A 19460-nucleotide genomic window follows, 5' to 3' on the forward strand; every position below is an offset into this window, starting at 1 on the left:
GCCAAAGTCCAAGATTTTTTGCTGTACAGAGACCCATGGCTTCATAGTGAGTCCCCAGCTCTGTGTGCAGGGCTGCAACCTGGCAAGGGGACATGGAGGATGCTGAAGCTGCTGTGGGAAGAGGTGAATTTGCCACTGGAAGTGAGAGGAAGGGAACTGAGAGAGGAGGGGTGTGAGGAAGACCTTCATTCAGGACTGAATTTGTTTTGGGTTACAGTTACATTGCCAAATTGGAAAGATGTGTTTTGTTGTGGGGTTGTGTTTTTTTGAAGTTCCTTGGGTAAAAACATAACAAGAATTTATCAAAGCTGATTAAAATAAGCCCAATCTGATCATGAGCCCTTTAAAACTTTATGGTTTAGAAGCCTTTTAGCCATTTGGCAAGTTTGGAGCGGAGTGTTGTGATTTCACTGTGGAGGGCCAGAGCCTCACTTCATTATAACAGCGAGAGCTTAGGCTGAGGAAATGAGTTCTGTGCACCTCCCAGGTGGCAGGAGGATGGGCCCTGCCAAAAGCAGCCCTTGCCATTTAAAACACCGGTGGTGTTCATCCATTACTTAGTTGCCAGTACCTGAATTCTGTCCTGTGTTTCTGCTCTGTCATTTGCCAAATCAATAGCACAGGACAGTCTTATTGTTTGGGTTTGAAAATGTAAATAAGTATTGTTTGTTTGTTTGCCATGTGAGATGATTTTTGGCACAAGGGGGACCTAGAAAGTGATGTTTGCTATCTGTTCAGCAGCTGCAGGAGGGAGAGTGCAGGCGCCTCTGAGTGTTATGGCAGACTGCCTTGGTAAGGCACAGAGGAGCCCTCTCTAGTTTGTCATCCAGTGTTTTCTTTATACCCATCCACCCCTGAGACCTCCTGAGGCACCCAGCAAGGGGGCAAATGATAGGGATCACAGAGAAAGACTTGAAGAAAAAGCCCTCAAAAAACTTGTCTTCTGCCAATTTCCCTTTATGTTGCTGCTGTCCCACACTGGATACAAATGGCAGGTTAACGACAAGAAGCTATGATTTTCTTGTCCATTTGTCCAATGCACTGGCACTTCTGAAATATCTGAGGTTACACCAGGCCTGAACCAGAGATGTGTGCTCTGAGATGCTGTTTTAGGCTAAGGTGGGCTTGCTGGATGAGAAGAGCATGAGCAGGCTGGAAGAGCTGAAGTGCTCTGGGCAGGAAAAGCCAAGCGCGCTACCTTTCATCTCAAAACCAGGTGCCGGGTTAGGCTCTTCCTAAGCACAGTGGGCATTTGAGTCTGGGTCACATCTGGGCAAGCAGCCAGGAGCCTGGATGGATCTCTCCTAATCCAGAGCCTGCCTTTCACACCCCATACGGACACAGTCCCACATATCTATGTACCACCAGCAGCAACTTGCAAGCAGGAGCAGATGAACTGCAAGGCTTTGTAGAGGCTGACCTAAACACAGTGGCGGTGTCCATGCTTCTGCCAAGGGTGGTGGGGTCCCAAATAAAACCATGGGCACCATGGCATAGGTGGTGCCCACCGTATAGCACAGACCAGCTGCAGGTAGGGAGACCAGCCAGGGCTGCATTAACATTAGGAATAATGGCTGAAAAAATGTACGTAAAGATAGCTGAAGGGCAAGCTTATGATGCAGAGAATGCAGGGTGGATTTCATGAATAAAATTGTCTCTGTTTTGCTGCAGTTCTGGAGAAAGTGTATTTATGTCTTCAGAAAACTTCTGTCTAACACCACTCTCAAAAGCCAGTTGGTTACCACATGTCAAGCAGTGAATGGTAATGTGCTGCAGTCGATTGAAATGAATGAGAGACAAGGATGTCAAGTGAGGGCAGTTTCAAAGGCTAGTGCAGCCATTTGGGAAAGGGGAGGACAAAATAGTGCGTGGGACCGTCTTTATCCACAGGTCTCTGAGAGTGATCAAAACCTTTCCATTGGTCAGCTTTATACATGATAAGAAGGCTGAATAAGAATTAAAAGCTGTTAAAACATTGCAGGCCAGTTTGCAATCCCAGCAGTCCCCACTTGTAGATAGGCACCCAAATGTTGTGTTGGGCAGATTTGCTCCTGAAGGTGTCTGGCCTTCAAAACCCATGACTGAACACTGGAACTGCAAAAAACTGAATGCTGAAAAAACATTTGAAGGCATGCTAGCTAAGCTAACGATGACAAACATGTCTTTCAAGATAAAAGCTGATTCCCAGCTGAGTACTGAAAGAAAGGTGTCCTCACTGTATGGCAGTGCACATTCAGAGGCTTAGCAGGGATTTATTCCTTCCTCCCGTATCTCTGGACTCTTACCACTGACAGAGAGAACTTAATAGATCAGTTGGACAATTTTGTAATGTCATTCTAGTTTTTTATGATGACCATAAGCGATCATTAGTGCACTAGAAGCTTGTGTTAGTTCTTGGAAATTAATGTTATAAAAATGCAGGCATGCACATCTGTATGTACTTTTGTTCAATATGTAACTGCATGGTACTGTGTTATGGTTAATTTTGTGTAAACCTCTATTTGGACATCTTCTTGTTGGTCACCTGTAACTTTGCAAAGCTTTTGCTTCTTAGGAGTGAAATTTTCCACATTTGGTCTTTTTCCAGTGTGGTTATGTTTGTTATTTTAGAAGTTGGAGGGAAAATATTTGGTTTTTAGGAGAAGTGGCATGTGTGTCAGGGAGGGGCAGGAAGAAGAAAGCTGTCCTCAGTGTAACAAGTTTAGCTAAAAACTTGGCCTATGTAATGGCAAATAGTCTTTGAGTAGAAGACTTCTATCTATGAATATCTGGACAAGAATTAACTTGAATGGACTAAGCTGTGATCTGTTGTAAACTGACTTTCATATGAGTGTGGTATATGTGATACAATTTTATCATTAATTCTTTGCAAAACCCATAGAATCCCAAAGGTGATTCTTTTCCTGGGCTTTGTTTGTCTTTGAATGTGTGTTAGGAAATGTGTTTCGTACAGAAAACGTCTTTATTTTTAAAAATTTTCTCCCCGAGGATGCAGCATCACCCAGCAATAGAATTTCATAGTACATTAGTGTCCTCCTTTAGTTACACTCATCTGGCAGCATGAATGACCTGCGTGCTTTCCAGCTGGGTGTTTGTATCTCCCTTAGAGCTAAGGACAGGTAATCATTTGTGCCTTTTCCAAAATCCAGATGAGGAAACTTCCTAGCCAGTAAAATTAGTTACCTTTACTCACTGCCTTGTGCTCTTGACACCAGACTGCTTGGTTCACCAAGGTTTTCCCCAGCAGCATTGCCAAGACCTTTTTACTGAGCCCTGCTCAGTGTGAAGCAGCAAGGAGCTCCTGCGCCGCCACGCACAGCCTGCCACCTCCAGCCTCAGGACAGGGAGAAAGCACCAGGAGGGATGGGATCTCCCTCAGAAACATCATGTGCCTGATGCCGTGGAGGTAGCCCTGCCCTAACACCAGGGCAGCCTTCACTGGGAGACCTTGCCAGTATATTTTTTAAGCCCAAGCACACTATTTCCCTTCTGCCTCCACCCCCAAATCAAATCCAATATCTGAATGAATGAAAGCATCCTGGGTCTTCTTCTGTTTTTCTTTTTGTTGTTGACAAAACTGGGAAACAGAAAGGAATGTATGTTATTTTCCCCTTGTGTTTTATTCCAGTGCTGTCTCTGCCAGTCTGCATCATTTTTTTGGTCATCTTTCTCTCATTTTTCAGCAGCAAAAGGGAGGAAATGAAGTGACATGTAAATGGTGAATAGTAAACTGTAATAGTTTGAGTAAGCAAAATCCCACATCATTAGCAAAAATATAGAGGAAAACCATTTAAAATGTTAGCATTTGGAAAAGGGAGTGTCTATTCCTCTTAATTTTTTTTCATCAGTTCTAGACCCTGATACATGTGTCTTATATTTTCTCTGGAATATTTGCCTTTATATTTTGCCTGGAATTTCTCAGAAACTCTTGTCCTAAAATGAGGGTGTCCGAAGAGCACATCTTGGATACACTGCTCCAGATTATGTAAATATGCGCCATGTCCCTTAAAGGGCTGTCTTCATTGTTCATCCTCCGGGATAATTTACAAAAAACAAAGGGAAAAAATATATTTCAGGGTCCTGGAAAAATCTGACCGAATGAACTGCTGAATTTTCTTCTTTTTTCATCTGTTCCTTCTGCCGTTTCTACCTTGCCTTGCATCTTTGAGCTCGCAGAGCTCCACTGAATCTGAAACTAAAAGCCCTTATTAGAGGAGATTTTTTTTAAAGTTCTTGCCGCTCCTCTGGGGACTGAAGTAATGGCAGCTTGAAGCAGCGGAGAATGTGTAATTAGGGCAAACAGCGATGCCTCGCATGATGGGGAGAAACAGGAGGAGAGGAGGGGAAGCGCGCAACAGCCCGGCGTGCACAGGCTGTTACTAGGAGACCCCGGCACGAAATGCATGAGATGCAGGGTGCTAATGGGCCAGCCTGCCGCCTGGGTACCAGCCCGACCTGCTGCACAGCTGCTTCTGCCCTCCCGTTGCCAAGCAACTCCATCCTTATTTTTTTCTTTTTTTTTCTTTTCTTTTTTTTAAATTTTCCTCCCCCCTCCCTCACTTATTCTGGAGGCTTAATTGGGTAGTTTTGCTGCTGGTGTTGCTGCTGGATGCCAGCCTGGGCCTGCCGCTCTGCTGCTGTCCCCAGGGCCTGGGGCTGGGGGAGGATGTACTGGCAATTAATGGGGCAGAAGTGAAGGTTGTGCACCCAGGCTGGCGCCGGCGTCTGTCCCCTGGCTCCGCTTTCCACCAGCCAGGAGCTTCCTTCAGAGAGGAGCTGCAGAGAAGGGGTTTGGAAGGGGAGCTGTGTTTTGAAGGCTTTATCGCTCTCAATGGGAGTCTTGTGTAGACCCAGGGAAATAAAGTGTGGTGTTCCTCCCCACCTTCAGTGCTTGGAATGTATGGCAATGGGCATTCATTAAATGCATCCTCTTAAGTAGAGTAGAAATGGAAAATTTCCATTTCTTTGAATGTTGCTACATGCTTTGCTTTTCTCTGCTTTTCAGCTAGGAAAGTGGGCTTTGTGGATGTGTGTTAGGTGCTTGTGTGTGTGTAAGACATAATGCTGCAACAATTCATTTCTTTTCATGTCCTGAATAGCTACATGCCAAAGACTGCTTTGGTAGACAAGCTTTGGCAAGGCCCTTAGGGACTAATCCAGAGGTTTGAAGTTTGTAGAAAGACTGATTGGACGTTGGGTCCGGTTCTTAACCTCTTTTCCCCCATCTCTAATATAGACATGATCAGAGCCATCTCTCTATAAGGGCACTGCTGACCTTTTTGGATGAAAGGAGCTGTACATCGTTCATGGAAATGTACTGCTTTTACACTTGATCATCCCTGCCTGTCTAAAAATAGGTACAACCTTCTCACATTGTGTATTTCACAATCCTGTCACATTCCTTTTCTGCCCCGTCCTGTCTGCTGCCAGCTTTTCTCTTGTGCTTTGTCACCCTTTCAAAGGCTTTTCCATCTTTCCAGCAGGTGGCAAAACTGTGAATAAAATGCCTGGGTCTTTTTTCTCTTTTTTCTTTTTTTTTGGGTAGAAAGCATCGGTGAGCCACTTAAGGACTGACCACTGCCCCCCCTTGCATTCCTTTGTAATAATAAAAATAATAATTAGGCTTTCTATTCTCCAGCAAAAATCAATTAGGAGTATATTGAGGAATGAAAGGCTCAGAAAGTATCTGAAATTGATTTTTGTAATTAGTTTTACTGGTTGATGGGTTGCACGCACATACACTTAAATGTTAGCATTGATCTCCAGAGGATGTGTGTATTAAATAGCCTGCCCTTCCTTTTTGCTAAATAAATGAATTTACTAATCTTAAAAAGAGGGTGATGTTGTTCTGTGCTGAGCTGCAGCTGCTCACTAGCTTTTCTGTAACCTCACCAGGAGAGCAGCTGCCTGAGCTGTGTGATGGTAACTTGCTGAATCTAGTGTGAAAGTAGGGATATTTAACAAGCTGCAGGTCTTGGGCTACTCCTCTTCTGTGTCTCATATTTGATGGACCGTGTGTATGTAATGAGGGAGGACAGGCACAGGTGTTAAGGAGATGTGTCTGGTTTCATTATTTCAGGAGTCCTTAAAACTGAATGTCCTTCTGCAACATGCTTCTATTAAATATCATGTAGCTCTTTCCATAGGAAGAGAGGAGTGACCGGTAACATTTTCCGTTGTGCCATGTGCTGTGTGTTGATGTTCAGCTAATTAGAAGAATTATGTCTCAGCTTCATTGGTATGCCATGTATGTAGCTTGTAAAGCTCTCAGGGACCCTTGGAGATGAAGAGTGCTACATAAATATAAAATATTGTTAATGTGATGTTCCTCATTAGGCATCCCATTGTGCTGTGGCAGACTTTTGTAATAAACTGCAAAGCAAATACAAATGCCTGCCTGGCGTTTCTCTGCGAGGCTATCTGGGGGGCTGCTTCCCACCGAAAACCACACCGGCTTCTGGCATTTCTGAGCAACTTGCGTCTGCACTGACAGCATCTCCCTGAGCACTGGCCTCTGAAGGATGCCTTGGGTTGTCCCACAGTGGCACCGCTGCTCGCTGCAATTGGCACAGTCCCAGTCACTAGCCTGGGAACAGCAGGTCCCAAAAGGATTTCTCAGAAAGGGTGGTGAGGAAAGTTACTGAAACACACTCTTAAAAAGCCAGTGGTGCTACTTGATTCTTCACACATTTCTTTGCACGGCTCAGGCCCCCAGAGCTTCCTTATAGGAGAAATCCAGGCAAAAAATCTTGCGTTTAATTCCTTTTTCAGTTGTAATTTGCAGTTTGTCTGGTTCTCCAGGAACACCAGTCTTGGAGCAAGTGTAGCTAAAGCTGTCTTTCAATACATATTTTTAGACATTGAGGCTTTTAGAACTAGTTTCATTTTGAATAGTTTTTAAATCACAGATTTTAAAAAGGAAGGAAATGTTTTGTGTTTCTTTCATAAAACTTTTTTTTTGGGATCCTGAAACTATATGTAAATAATTCATGATGGATTAGAACTCATGGTGTTTCTGTTGTTTTCTTAAAGACGCTTTTGCATGCTAGTTTTGTGTAGTTACGTAACATGATATTAAGGAGCTCTTAAAACATAGTACAACAAATGTCTTATTTGGATGGCCTTCAAAATGTGCATACAGACAGGATTTGGTTTTTTTCAAGTATTTTTGGCTAAATCGGTCATACCAACAAAAGGAGTCCCCGTGACTGTACCACGTTTTAGCACAGAGAGATACTAGCAAGGATTTTGACTGTGTTTCTCCTCTGAAGTTCATTGCAGGACTGGGGGCTTAAACTACTTGATCATTTTACTAAGTGCACTGTAATCAACATATGTTTGTGGTGTGGTATTTAAGGTGGGGTGCAGGGGAGGGATAAGGAAATAGGTACAATGGATAATCACAATATCTTTGTTTGCTTTTAATTCTGTAAAGATACAGGGTGAAACTCAAGCCTTAATGGGCATTTTTCCAATAACTTTGATGGAGCCAGGATTTCACCCCACAACATTGCCAACTCAGTGATCTTATCATGCACATCCCAAAATCTGGAGATTTTTCTTAAAGTCCCTGCCCTTGAAATCCAGGGAATAGAGAGCAAACTCTTTTCTCTGTATTTCGTAATAAATGTTTCTAGCCTGCAGGGCTGCAAATAGAAGTTTAAAATCATGGCCCTAAGTTATCTACAAAGCAGAAGGCAAATGATCTCTAAATACTATTTTCTTCTTCTTTAAACCCTCATTATTTCTATGGGAAACTGGACTCGTGACTCTTTAACCCTTGGGGCTAGCAACAAATAATGTAGCTATAAGATGTATAATATGCCCAGTGTCCATTGTGTGCTATAGTTTTGTGATCATGACAGTGTCCTCAGCTGATCTCGGTTATGTACCTCTGGGTCCTGTAACCTAATGTTTCTACTAATCACTCTCTGTTGAAAGAGACAGTGTGAGATGTCTATAGCAAATGCTGGTATACACCTTGTACAACAGAAATATCCCCGGGGCCCTAGAGGATGCCTGCAGGATGTAGTTGGCAAGGACAGGGGGTCTCTGGATTTTGAGAAGAGACAGCATCCCCACTACTGTGTTTTGTGAGGGAATATTTATTGCGAAGGCTTGTATAGGATTAACAGTATAAGTATGTGCTGAGAGAAAATCTGATGTTCTCTTTTTTGTGCCGAGAGAGCAAAGATACAGCTGCCTACAGCTGAGCTGCTTGCCTAGCCCCCTCTACTATCTAAGGAGAGAAATTCACGTCCAATTCTAGTCTGATTGGGGTCTGATGTGTCACACTCCACACATGCCTTTGCCTCTCCGTTAACTTGAAAAAGAGCCATAGGTAGCTATTTCAGATGATGGCTTTCGAAACCTAAAGTTGCATGAGATGAAACTCACCAAGACTGCCCAAGGCTGGAAAAGGGAGGGAGAAGTCCCAAGGACCAGTGTAGAGTCTCCATCACAGAACTAGCCCAGCTCTATCAGTCATGTTTGGCTGGGAACCTGGTGTGTGTTTGCCATGGTAGTGTTGGTGGGATTGTGTACTTGCTCATTCATATTTTCAAATGATAAATTGTTGGTTTTCAAGAGAAAACTATACCAATCATCTGTTTATTTTTGTAACTAGATGCCTAATATTTAATGTCTTGCATTTGTCTTAGTCACCAAAGGAATAGTGACCCGATTTCAGGGCTGACGAAGTGATGGATTTTTATTATGACTCATAAATTTTAGCTTTACTATTGCATGTTTCCTGAAAATTTGCAAAGGTCTTTGTCCTCCAGTTACCAGATTGGACCAGGCTGGGTGAAATAAAGAGGATGGAGGGCCAGACTGTACTGAAGTGTGCTTTGGAGCTAGGTTGTGTGAGGTGCCATAAACAGAATTGGAACAGAGAGCCTATTCCCCAAGCATCCCAGTCTCAGGCTATGAAAATATGTTTCAGGAATATGCAAAGATTAAAATGGGCTGTGGAGCACAGGACAGAGCCACAATGAAGGGAGGCTGCTTCACAAAAGTATGCAGTCACGATGGACTGAAACCCTAAAACATCTGAAGGGCTAATAGTGTTTCTGTACCACTAACTTTTCTGATGATAAGGTCCTTCTAGATGGGTGGGTTTCAGCACAGCACTCTGTGTGCTTGCAGACATGTGCAGGCTGCTTCTCAGGGATCCTCAGCAGGCAACTAAGGATGTGTCTGTGTACTGTTTTCTGGTGATCAAGCATCCCCTTGTGAAGCAAGTCTTCTGGTTGCCCCCATTCATTGTGCTTTGGTTCAGCCTGCCAGAGCGCAAACAGAGTTTTGGATGTCCTGTCCCAGGAGGCACTCTGCAAGTGCACAGCTGGTGTGCTTCACCTACGGAACCTATGGTTCATGCCACAGAACCAGGCTGCGGCTAGCCAGAAATAACACCCTTCAGATGCATGCGGTGTGGGTGTTGGGTCCTGCACGCCCACTGTTTCACACAGCTTGCCTTTCCTGCGCTGCACTGCTCTCTGATGCACATGCTGCCCAAGGAAACTGGAAAGTGGTCGGTAAGCTTGAAATCACTAGGTAGTGGTCTCTACCTCCCAGGGAAAAAATCAGAAAAAGCTGAAAGCCACTATTCTGCATCAGTTCTAGAAGATTTTCCATAAGCAAATGGTACATTGTTTTAACACTAGTGCTTATCTCAGAAAATTGCATAATTCACTGCTTGAATGTATGTCTGCATTGCTGGCTGCCTGCCCTTCCCAGGTGCGTTTGTGGATGTGTGGAAGCTGAACCGGCCCCACGGTGTGGAGCACATTCTGAACTGAAACAGCTGAGCATTTAACAGCTGCATATCTGGGTATCAGCTTCTTTTCAGATGTGCATTGGCTTCTCCACTGAGTGCATTTGTATAAATGTGGATTTATGGCTTTGTTTAAGCACTGCACAGATTCTTGTGTTGAATAAAGGTGACTTAAGGAGTAGAGCCTCCTTCCTGGGAGTGGCCTGCAGGCATGAGTTTTAAGTGTGGTTATTAATTTTCAGGAATTAGAGCCTGAAAAAAGTCAGTGTAGCACAGCTCCATGTTCCTATTTTTAATTGGATTTTGAAGCTCATAATTAATTTGTTAAAAAGGGGGAGATCCTGGCCCTGTAGAAGTGAGTGGGAGTTTTGCCATTGCCTTCAGCAGAGGAGGATTTCACCATCTATCCTTTTATTCTCACTAATCCTCTGCAACAACAGAAGAACAGCCTGGCACATGGAAAGGATCCTTCCCATTTATTCTCCCTGCCGTTGCCAGTAGTGAGGTAGGAGGACCCTCCCCCCCTTCTCCATTCCCATGCTTCCTACATATGTGCACCTCAGCAAGATACGCTTTCATTTCATCTTCAGGTAAGGTGAAAGCAGCCATTAAATAAGCAGTTTGTGTTCTTAGTCTTCATGTGCAGAGATATGGAGGTCTCTCTCCTCCGGCCCTCTCATGTTTTTGTGTAGCTGCAGGAGGGCAGGAAATCTAACCTCTTTGAGGTCTCTGGGTCAAGGAGCCGTCTGACATGGCTTTAAAGGTCACCATGCTCCTTTGCATTTATCTTGTGCTACACGGAGCACTGTATGCCAGCATGCTGTCTGGAGCACAAAGGGGTACTGTCTGACATTTTGTGGAACAGAGGCTTGGGTTACGAAGAAAAAGCATCTGAAAACAAAACTCAGCTCAGGGCTGTGCAAGGCCAGACCAGGAACACTTGAGAGAGGAGCCCCTGCAGCAAGTAACAGAGATATGTGACATCCATGGGTTTACCAGTAATCATGCCTGGCATTTCTGTCTCTCGTAACCTATATATAGCACTGTACATTTTCAAAGATCTTGACAAATGTTAACAAGCCAAACTCGGCTTCAGTCCTAATAGCCCTGGTTTCACAGAAAGCTCAGGATGTTTTTCCTTCACCCTTCTGCTCTGTAGGCGACTGTATCATTCAGATTGGCTGTACCTGCCAGATTTGGCTGAGCAGTTGCCTTCTGCATTCGCTTTGCAGCATGTGTAGCAAACATGCACTGCAAGGCAGTTTGTCTGCCTTGCTGTCTCCACTCTAAGGTAAGCACTAGAGAGCGTCAGAGAACCAAGGAAGCTGAGTTATCATCGAGGCTTGTTTACTGACAGCTCTTAAAAATAACGCATGAACTGTTCAGACAAAACTGGTACGCCATCATAGACATGACCAGGGCTGGGGAAATCCCTTTTCTCTGCAAAGGGGAGAGCAGATACAGTGTGCCAGGTAGGATGTCAAGGGCTGGGCAGGGAGAGCGCTGCAACTGCAGCTCTTGTGTCTGGGGCCAGCACTGGTGACAGTGTTTGAACTACAGTTGAGTAAGCAGCCCAGAAACAAGACACCAGCACTTGGCTCCTAACAAGAAGTTTCTTGCTTTTTTTTTTTTTCCCCCTGAAGAAATCCTATTAAAAGGAAAAAAAAACCCAAAAGGCAAGTCTGCAGAGATGACCAGGCAGGCACAATCTAAGTGGGGTGGTGTTATTGTTGGCTCAGTCCATTGTCCTGTTGCGCTTTTTCCCATGGTGAACTGCGGCACACAACAGAGGCATCCAGACTGGCCTTTCTGCATTCAGGGACTGAGGGACAAATGGATATTTTGGCAGAGTCTTGCCAGCTGCTGCCCCCTCTTCGTTGCTTCACCCCAGTGAATCCTTTAATTAAGCTACTGAGCCAGAGAAACTTCTCAGAGGCCAGTAAAATGGCTCAATTCCACTTAATGTCTCAGCCCACTCTGCTGTTCTCTCTGGGGTGGATGACCACTGTGCAGGAGAGCTGCCTGTGCAGTAGGAAGTCGGCAGAAAATCACTCACCATAGAACAGCTTTTTTCATGTATTTTGATGCAATTCTCTTGCCCTTTTCACTTTTCTTGCTCTTTTGGCCTCTCCAATTTGTCACCTTGAAATACATAGGTCTCCCATAATCAGATCTCACTCCTTTACTTGCTGAATAGACATGTTAAATATAGAAATCTGCATTTCTGCACTGAGAAATTTGTCTGCTGTGGCCAAGTGATTGTTTCACGTGACTGGCATAGAGAGGTCATGCAGCCTACAACTTCAGTTTGGTCAGTGGTGGGTTTTTTAAGATCATCTTCTTAACAATTTTAAGAAAAATAAATCAGTAATAATCCCTTCTCTGTTTATAATTCCCAGCTTAGAAGCTTGGTAGTGAAAGTGATTTCTTGTCTGCATTTTATCTCAACTCTCTCCTCTTCTAATGCATCCATACAGTGCCGACTGCGCGGGGAATAGTGACATGGAGTTTATATAGGAGGAGATGCACTGGAGCATTTGTTCTGCGGGGAGATGATAAATTTGCATGCACACAAATACATGCACTGAATAAGAAAAGGGGGGGCATGAGACCTTGGAATTCTTCATCAGAAGGTGCTAATGACTTCACAGATGTTACACCATGACAGACTTGATCTGTAGAGACTGGTTTGCGTTAGAAGATAGGTAGATGTGAATGCAGCAGACCAGAATCTCTCCTGTTTTATCACTGCACCGTTTCACTGCCTTCAGTCGTATGGTTAATATTTTGGGGCAGAATTACAGCTGATAAAGGTATAGTGCAAAAAGCCTGAAGGACCAGCTGATTTAAAGAAGAAAACATTTCTCCTTTCGCACTCATTGTCCTGATGCATAATTTCTTGAACTGAGGAACAGTTTTTGTTGTCAGAAGCAACTAAAGAAGGTGCAGTCCGAGGGGGCAGCAGGCATGAAAGCTTGAGGGGAACACATGTGAGTCTGGCCATGTGAGGGGTAAATGGGAGCCAGGGTAAAGCAGGCGATGCAGTGGTGGTGGTCACTCTAGAGTGGTGTACACCTGCAGTGTGTTCAGGTGTTAGTAGAGCCACTCACAGGAACCACAGTAATTCATCTGGCAAGGGCAGAGCGAGCTGAAAAGCTGACTGAAAATCAGGCTTCAGCCTCACAGCAGGACAGACATTTGGGGATGTTCTTTGAAGATTAATTGACTGGTTTTGTTAGAAATGGGAAATAAGGTTGTACAAGAATTTTAGCAGCAGTAAAATTTGGGCTGGATCCACCCTTAGTACAATGCATCATAAGCCCTAAGTTGTTTCCATCCCACACTGGCCATGAATTATGTGATGGGCTAACCTGCCCGAGTGGGACAGAGGCGAGGTGGGAGGACACAGGGCTTGCAAGCTGAGTGCTCAGTAATGCTGCTGCCACGCTGACTGTTCTCTCCTCCCCTCTGCAGGTGAGAAGCCTTACAAGTGCTCGTGGGAAGGGTGCGAGTGGCGTTTTGCACGGAGTGACGAGCTCACGAGGCATTACAGAAAGCACACGGGTGCAAAGCCCTTTAAATGCAACCATTGTGACAGGTAATGGAGCCTCCTAACACTGTGTTCAAGCAGCATGTGGACTTTGTGAGTAGCGTGGAGTCACCAGCTTCCCTGAGACAAGAGACTTGGCTCCCGACAGAGGGGTCCCTTCTGGCATCCTGTCCCACTGCCTCGATCCCCGAGTCAAGGAGGGACCCTCCACTCTGCCCCTGTCCTGTCTGCCTCAGTGGCCAGGCAGGCTGGCAGAGCAGGAATACTTCCAAAGCAGCCTAAGCTGTTTCCATCCCACAGCACAGAGAAAGATGTGGGACCAGTTGTAGGTCTGACTGAAACCTGCCAGTGTCTGTTGTAGGCACAGGATTCAGTCCATAGGGCAGCTCTTGTTAATGTTCGTAAAGCAGAGAAGACATCCAGAGGGCCCTGGATCACTTCAGTGATGGACCTCTCGACAAAGCATCTCCACAGCTTTCCGTCTCCTGGTCCTCTGAGTCTGGTGCCCTCACAAAGGCAGACCTCCCTCTATTTGCTCTGCTTCAGGGACTACCCCAAGCACCACTGCTGGCTGCCTGCGTTTTGCCAGGGTGGGCCTCAAAAAAACGGTGGGCCTCACAGATACATGGGTGTATGACAGGGGGCATGGGGAGTGTGTGTGGCTGTTGTGCCACAAGTGCCCCAAACCTGTAGAAAATCTCTAGGAAAAAAGCACTTAATTTCTGTATGATCATTGTCTTCTCTTACCACTGAGCCCAGGACTCCATGCTTCCCCAGATGTAACAGGGGAGAGTCAATAAAAGACAGCAAAGGGCATAATTTTCAAAAGCACAAGAGTGATTTAAGCACATCTTATAGTTCATAGTTTTGTGTAGGATCAGTGATCTATGCACATTTCAACTAATTAGTGAATCTTTTCCTACAGTTTTAAATCTCACCCTTGACATCTGCTTGATGTGGGAAATACTCTGCACCTTCATTCTGTGTGGGTCCAGATTTAAAATCCTGACAGGTGCCCAGAGCCAGAGTTCCTGAAGAGCCTCTCATGCAACAGTCCTCCTCTGGGCACTCAGAGATGAGGGGCCAATTTTGACTGGTGAGCTGAGCACCCCACAGCTCCCAGTGAGAGCCATGGTTATCGCTACTCACTGCCGATTTCTTTTTGCAGTCCTCATCACTTTAGCTGCTTGAATGAATGGTGAGCTCTTCTGAAAAAATCTGGTCATCCTTGCTTGGTGCTGAGCGTTTTTGAAAGCTGGGTTCTCTGAATTTAGAAAAAAAAACAAAAGAAAACCCTCCCCATCCCCAATCCCAATTGATAAGAAATTAGGGTGGAGCAAAACCAATTACCCCTGTAATGACTCTTGACAGCACTGACAGCATTGAACAATGAGCACTTCTCCCCCTCACACCCCCCAGCTGGAGATTGGCAGTGCCCTGGGTGAAACCTGGATCCACTATTGAGTAATCAAATAATGTGCTTGCATCTGAACATGTTATCCAGCTAATCCTATTTATATATATTTTTAAAAGAGGCTTAAGAAAATTACCCATCTTTTTAATGCAGCACTAAGGTTCTCTGCTCTGATAAGCAAACGTTTTGTAATACAATAAAGGCTCTAGGAAGCCTCTGGGTACAGCAGACCAGCCGAGAACATGCGTGGAAAGAGGATGTGTGGGACATAAACAATGGACCCCATCCTTTTATGGGAAGGAAATTCGATCATTTTCACATCCTGCCTGTCCAAGAGCTTCATCTCCTTAAGTGCTCTTCTGCCCTTGTCTCCCCTTTTCCCGTCCCCTTTCCCCCACAGAGGGCTTCCTCTTGGATTACCTTTTGTTCTATCCCTGGATTATCTTTTGTTTGCTCAGAATGAGGGACAGGATAAACCAAGTAGGGACCTCTGGAGTTCTGCTTTTGTATAAGCACTTCTGTGAAGGAGAACAGTTATGTTCTCTGTTTTGAATGTAAGGCATTGTCTTTCTCTTTTCTTTCCTCTGAAGAACAAACTAACCATCCTGGCCCCACAAACACACACACACACACAAAGCCCCAGGGTTTTTGTGTCAGGACAGACCGTATTTTTAACAGAGATCTAAAGAAATACAGTCAATATTTTCAACTCCTCAGTCTCGTTCAGCCCTTTGTTAAGTATTCATTCTTCTCCCTCTACATATTATCCCTTCCTACCTAGATTTTTTCTTTGGCAGCCAAGTCACTTACTGCAGTCAAGAGAGATATTCCTGCAATCGTTTAATGCATTTTCTGTTCTTCAGCTGAATCTGTAGATGAAGGAAAAATATTTATTAATAAGTTAAGAGTGCTGGGAATTGTGCACTGTTAAAGTCCATGCACATACCATCTGTGTGTGAAAGTAGGAGACAGATTTGTCTTTACTCTCCCAGTCAGTTGTTGCAAGCTCATAGAGTGACAGTGCCTGTTCTCCTTTTGGCCATTCTGCCATACGACTATTTTTCCTTCTTTTCTCATTCACAGATCTCTCTACTACCACCTATTGCAGATGTCACCTCAAGCAAGCACTGAAACATGTGCCTAAATCTGTCCTTAGCTATTTAGGCAGACTTTTAATGTTAAAGATGCTCCTTCCCAAGCCAGGGTTCCCAGCTGGAGAACAGTTTTTGCTTTATTTGAACTGCTGCCCTTTATCACACCCACCATTATTGACAGGAGTTGTGGTCACTCTCTCAGACATCCTGGCTTGTTAAACTTTAAGGAGCATTTTGGAGCTCTTTTAACAACACCGACATAGCACAAAACATATGCCTGTTGTTTTTGAGAGGTGAAGGCCATACCTTGGCAATCAGAGCATGAAAGTGGTGATTCAGATAGCAAAGAAGGGGAATGTTGTGCACACAGTCTGGCTGCAATTCCCTTCCCAGGCTGTTTTCAGATGTGTTTGTGTCTCTGACCTTCTGGCTGACATCAAAGGGGTATTAATATCCTCGTGTACAGGTCAGTTTTAAAACAAAAGAGATAAGAAGATGTGATTCTCTTCTCGTGCTGTCCCAGCCCTATCTCAACACCATGTAACCAACGGATCACATTGTTAGTTATAGCTGGCAAACTACCACTGGTTTGAGTAGCACCATATGTACTGCAAATGGTGTGTGGTTTGGTGGCAGCAGGGGAGAAAGGAGAATCAGCTAAAGTGGTGTGGAAAGCAGCGTACAAGTCCCTAGTGCCTTCCAGACACCAGGGATATGCTGGTTATAGCACTCCCCAGGAATTTTGCTGTTCAGAAACACAGGCTAGGGTTATGTTCTTCACACAGTGCAAGCCCTCAGCACTCCAAGGGGGAGAGGATGACAGGGTAGTGGCACTCGCTTGTTCTGCATAAATATGTGTTTAGGAGGTGGCAACTTAGTGCCAGACTATTGGGGTATATGTTGCTCTGCATGCGTGCGCGTGTGCACGTGGTTTCCTTTTTGACAGCAAGCTAAGAGCACATTTAGCTGTAATGAACACATCCCACAGTGGAGAATCCACAGCTGTAAGAAAGATGGACAAGCAACATATTCTCTTCTCTCATCGTAGCTACCTTCCCTCTTTCTCCTGGAGAGGCTTCAGTGCCGAGCAGTACTGTGTTGCTAAGGAGATAGAGCAAAAAGAGAAAGGAGGGAATCATGTTTGGGAGCAGGGAATTTATGTATCACACATCACTGTATGACTTTCAGAATTAGGGTATCTTATTCTAGCATAAACTGTCCTTTCTAGGAAGAGCTGGACTGGGGGAGGGATGATGGGGAAGATTGTGATGAGCCTATGTACAAAGTGCAGAGCTGGTCTGGAACTGGAAAAGGTGTAGAACCAGAGGTGTGGAGCAAGGTCTTGTCTCATGGACAGCACTAGAGACCAGCAACCTGCTGTTTCTTAATTTGTGAAGAAAGGAGTTTGCCTTGACAGCATATCCTGTGGACCTTTTTCCACTGCTTTGTCTAGTCCCAGAAGGAAAAAAATGTCTCCACTGATCAATAGCTTTTTTTGACAGTGTGATTTAGCTGCAAAATTTTTTTTACTCTTTTTTTTACTGTTGAAAATAAATGTTGACATCCACCAGCCTTACCAAGAGATAGAACTAACCAAATTAGTCAGCAGGAAAATGTGAAGAATTAGTATTATACTATTTTATTAGCTATAAACTAGCAAATATGGTACCATTTTATTAGCTATAAAAATATTCTAGGGCCGAAAAATATACTAGATGCTAATACTGTGGTTACTGATGTGAAACGATGTATTGAATCCATATTTTTAATAGATCTTGCTGTGCTATGACTCAGCATACTTTTTCTTGGCTTACATCTATAATGGAGACAATCGGAGAGGAAAAGCCATGCTTGGGTGGTGGTCTTAGGACTAGTCCTAGACTGAAGTGCCAGCTGGTGCGTGTCTTTTTGGCAGCCACTCAAGCTGTTGTTTTGTTTTGGCAGCCCTTGTAGCCAGAGCATGCTGCTTTCTCAGTTTAGACTGACAGAGAGATGTTGGTCCAAGGGTGTATTTTGGCACCCTAGGGCTAGAAAATTCTAGCTGTGCTGAGCCTGCTGTGTTGAAAACCAAGTGTCCATTGTCAGATTCTCGTCTGTCTCGCAGTGCTTCATGTAGGAGCTTGGAGGAATGCAGCCTCCCTCCTACTTTGAAGTCTTTTTTAATTTTTGCCACTCTGAAGGTATTAACCCCCTTGTAAGCTGCTAGAAATCAGTAGAGAACAGCTGATTTGAGCAGAGCTATGCTCATCCACAGAAGATGAGTATCTGGCTTTTCTTGCAAAAGTTGCCTTCTTGCAAATTTTCTTTGTCTTAAAAACGCACATCTTGATTGCTTATCTCTGCATGTAGATGCAGATAGATTGCCCATGCAGGGGAGTACTGCCAGCAGGACAGAAAAGAATCCCTAGCTATTTTAAATCTCTTCATTTTTATAGTTCTTCTCTTTCTCAACCTTTCTCTGCTTAGGGTGTTTATCCTCTGGGTGTTTGCCTTTAGATTGAGTGGTCTTTTTTTTATCTTTGGTTTTGGCTTTTTTTACTGAGTAGTTCAATTTGCTCTTTTACCTTTTTCTTTCTGAATAATACGTAATACTCAACTACTGCTTTTTTGGAAATACATTCGGTGCCCATGTATGAGCTATCCAGATTCTCATAATAAGCCATTTGGATATTCTTCATACCAGCATCGGTGGCTCTTTTATACTCTAAGTCTGTGGGGCAGTGAAAAGACGTTCCAGGCAAGTCAGTTCTGGAAGTAGCTTTTTGTGCTGCCCTCAGAGCCTACAAAAACAGTTTTCTCAAAACAGATATGTGGGGGTTTGTGTGATATTTATAATAGATGTTTTTTGCTTTTAGTAAAAATAAATAAGCCAGTGTCTTGTGGCTTAGAGTGGAAAGAAGGGAAGCCAAGATTTGCAGGGAACTTGGAAACCTCCTGTTTTTTAGTGCTCAACTTGAAGTATCTAGTCAAAGTTTAATTTCTGAGAGTGCCTGAGTCCTGCTGCTCTGACAGTCAGGCTCCATTTTAGGGCTTTGGGGTAGGCAGCCAGAACCACTGCCCACTTGTCCTGCAGTTTGCTCTCTGGTGCCATACATATCTTTAATGACACTGTGATGGTGAGTGTGAAATGGGTTGGTGCTTTTGATCTCATTTCTAATGGGTATGAAGTCGAAAAAAAATTCTTGCGTACTGGCAGTCTTGATAAAATGGAGTGTATATTGAATGACAGGGAAGAAAAGCACTTGTCCTCCTGAGAACTTATTCCCCTGATCACTCTGACAATATCTTGGTGGTGTGAAGTGCCTGAGTTTGGGCTGCTCTTCCTTCTGCTGTGAGTGCCCTGCAGCATGTCTACTATAGGGCAGCTGTTCTAGAATAGTAATTCCTGATTAACTCTTTGTGGGGTTGCTCTTCTCCTCGAGTAAGTGTATTTTATTCTGAGTATCTTAACCCACTTCCCAAGTGGATTAAGTAATTTCAAAAGAAGACAGTCATAAGCCTTTAGAGAGCGAGTTAATCAAGAATAGATGCTTCATTTCAAATTCATGCCCTACCTTATTCTCAATTAACTGTATGTTTAGACCAGCCCTAAAACTCAACTAGTTCTCTAGGGTCGCTGCTCTAAGT

General features: G+C 44.2%; 1 protein-coding gene across 5 annotated transcripts in view; it reads left to right on the forward strand.

Moving 5' to 3' along the window:
• The window catches only part of KLF7 (KLF transcription factor 7), a 65654-nt gene that overhangs the window by 36150 nt on the left and 10044 nt on the right, over positions 1–19460 (forward strand). For all 5 annotated transcript variants that reach the window (XR_012629442.1, XR_012629444.1, XR_012629443.1 and 2 more), the window contains exon 3: positions 13250–13373. Coding sequence is in view for 2 of the 5 variants with exons in the window: in XM_074872956.1 (XP_074729057.1) it covers positions 13250–13373 (124 nt within the window). In the remaining 3 variants the exon portion in view is untranslated. The remainder of the gene's footprint in view (positions 1–13249; positions 13374–19460) is intronic.

The sequence above is a fragment of the Strix uralensis genome, chromosome 6 (genome assembly GCF_047716275.1).
Source record: "Strix uralensis isolate ZFMK-TIS-50842 chromosome 6, bStrUra1, whole genome shotgun sequence".
Classification (NCBI taxonomy): domain Eukaryota; kingdom Metazoa; phylum Chordata; class Aves; order Strigiformes; family Strigidae; genus Strix; species Strix uralensis.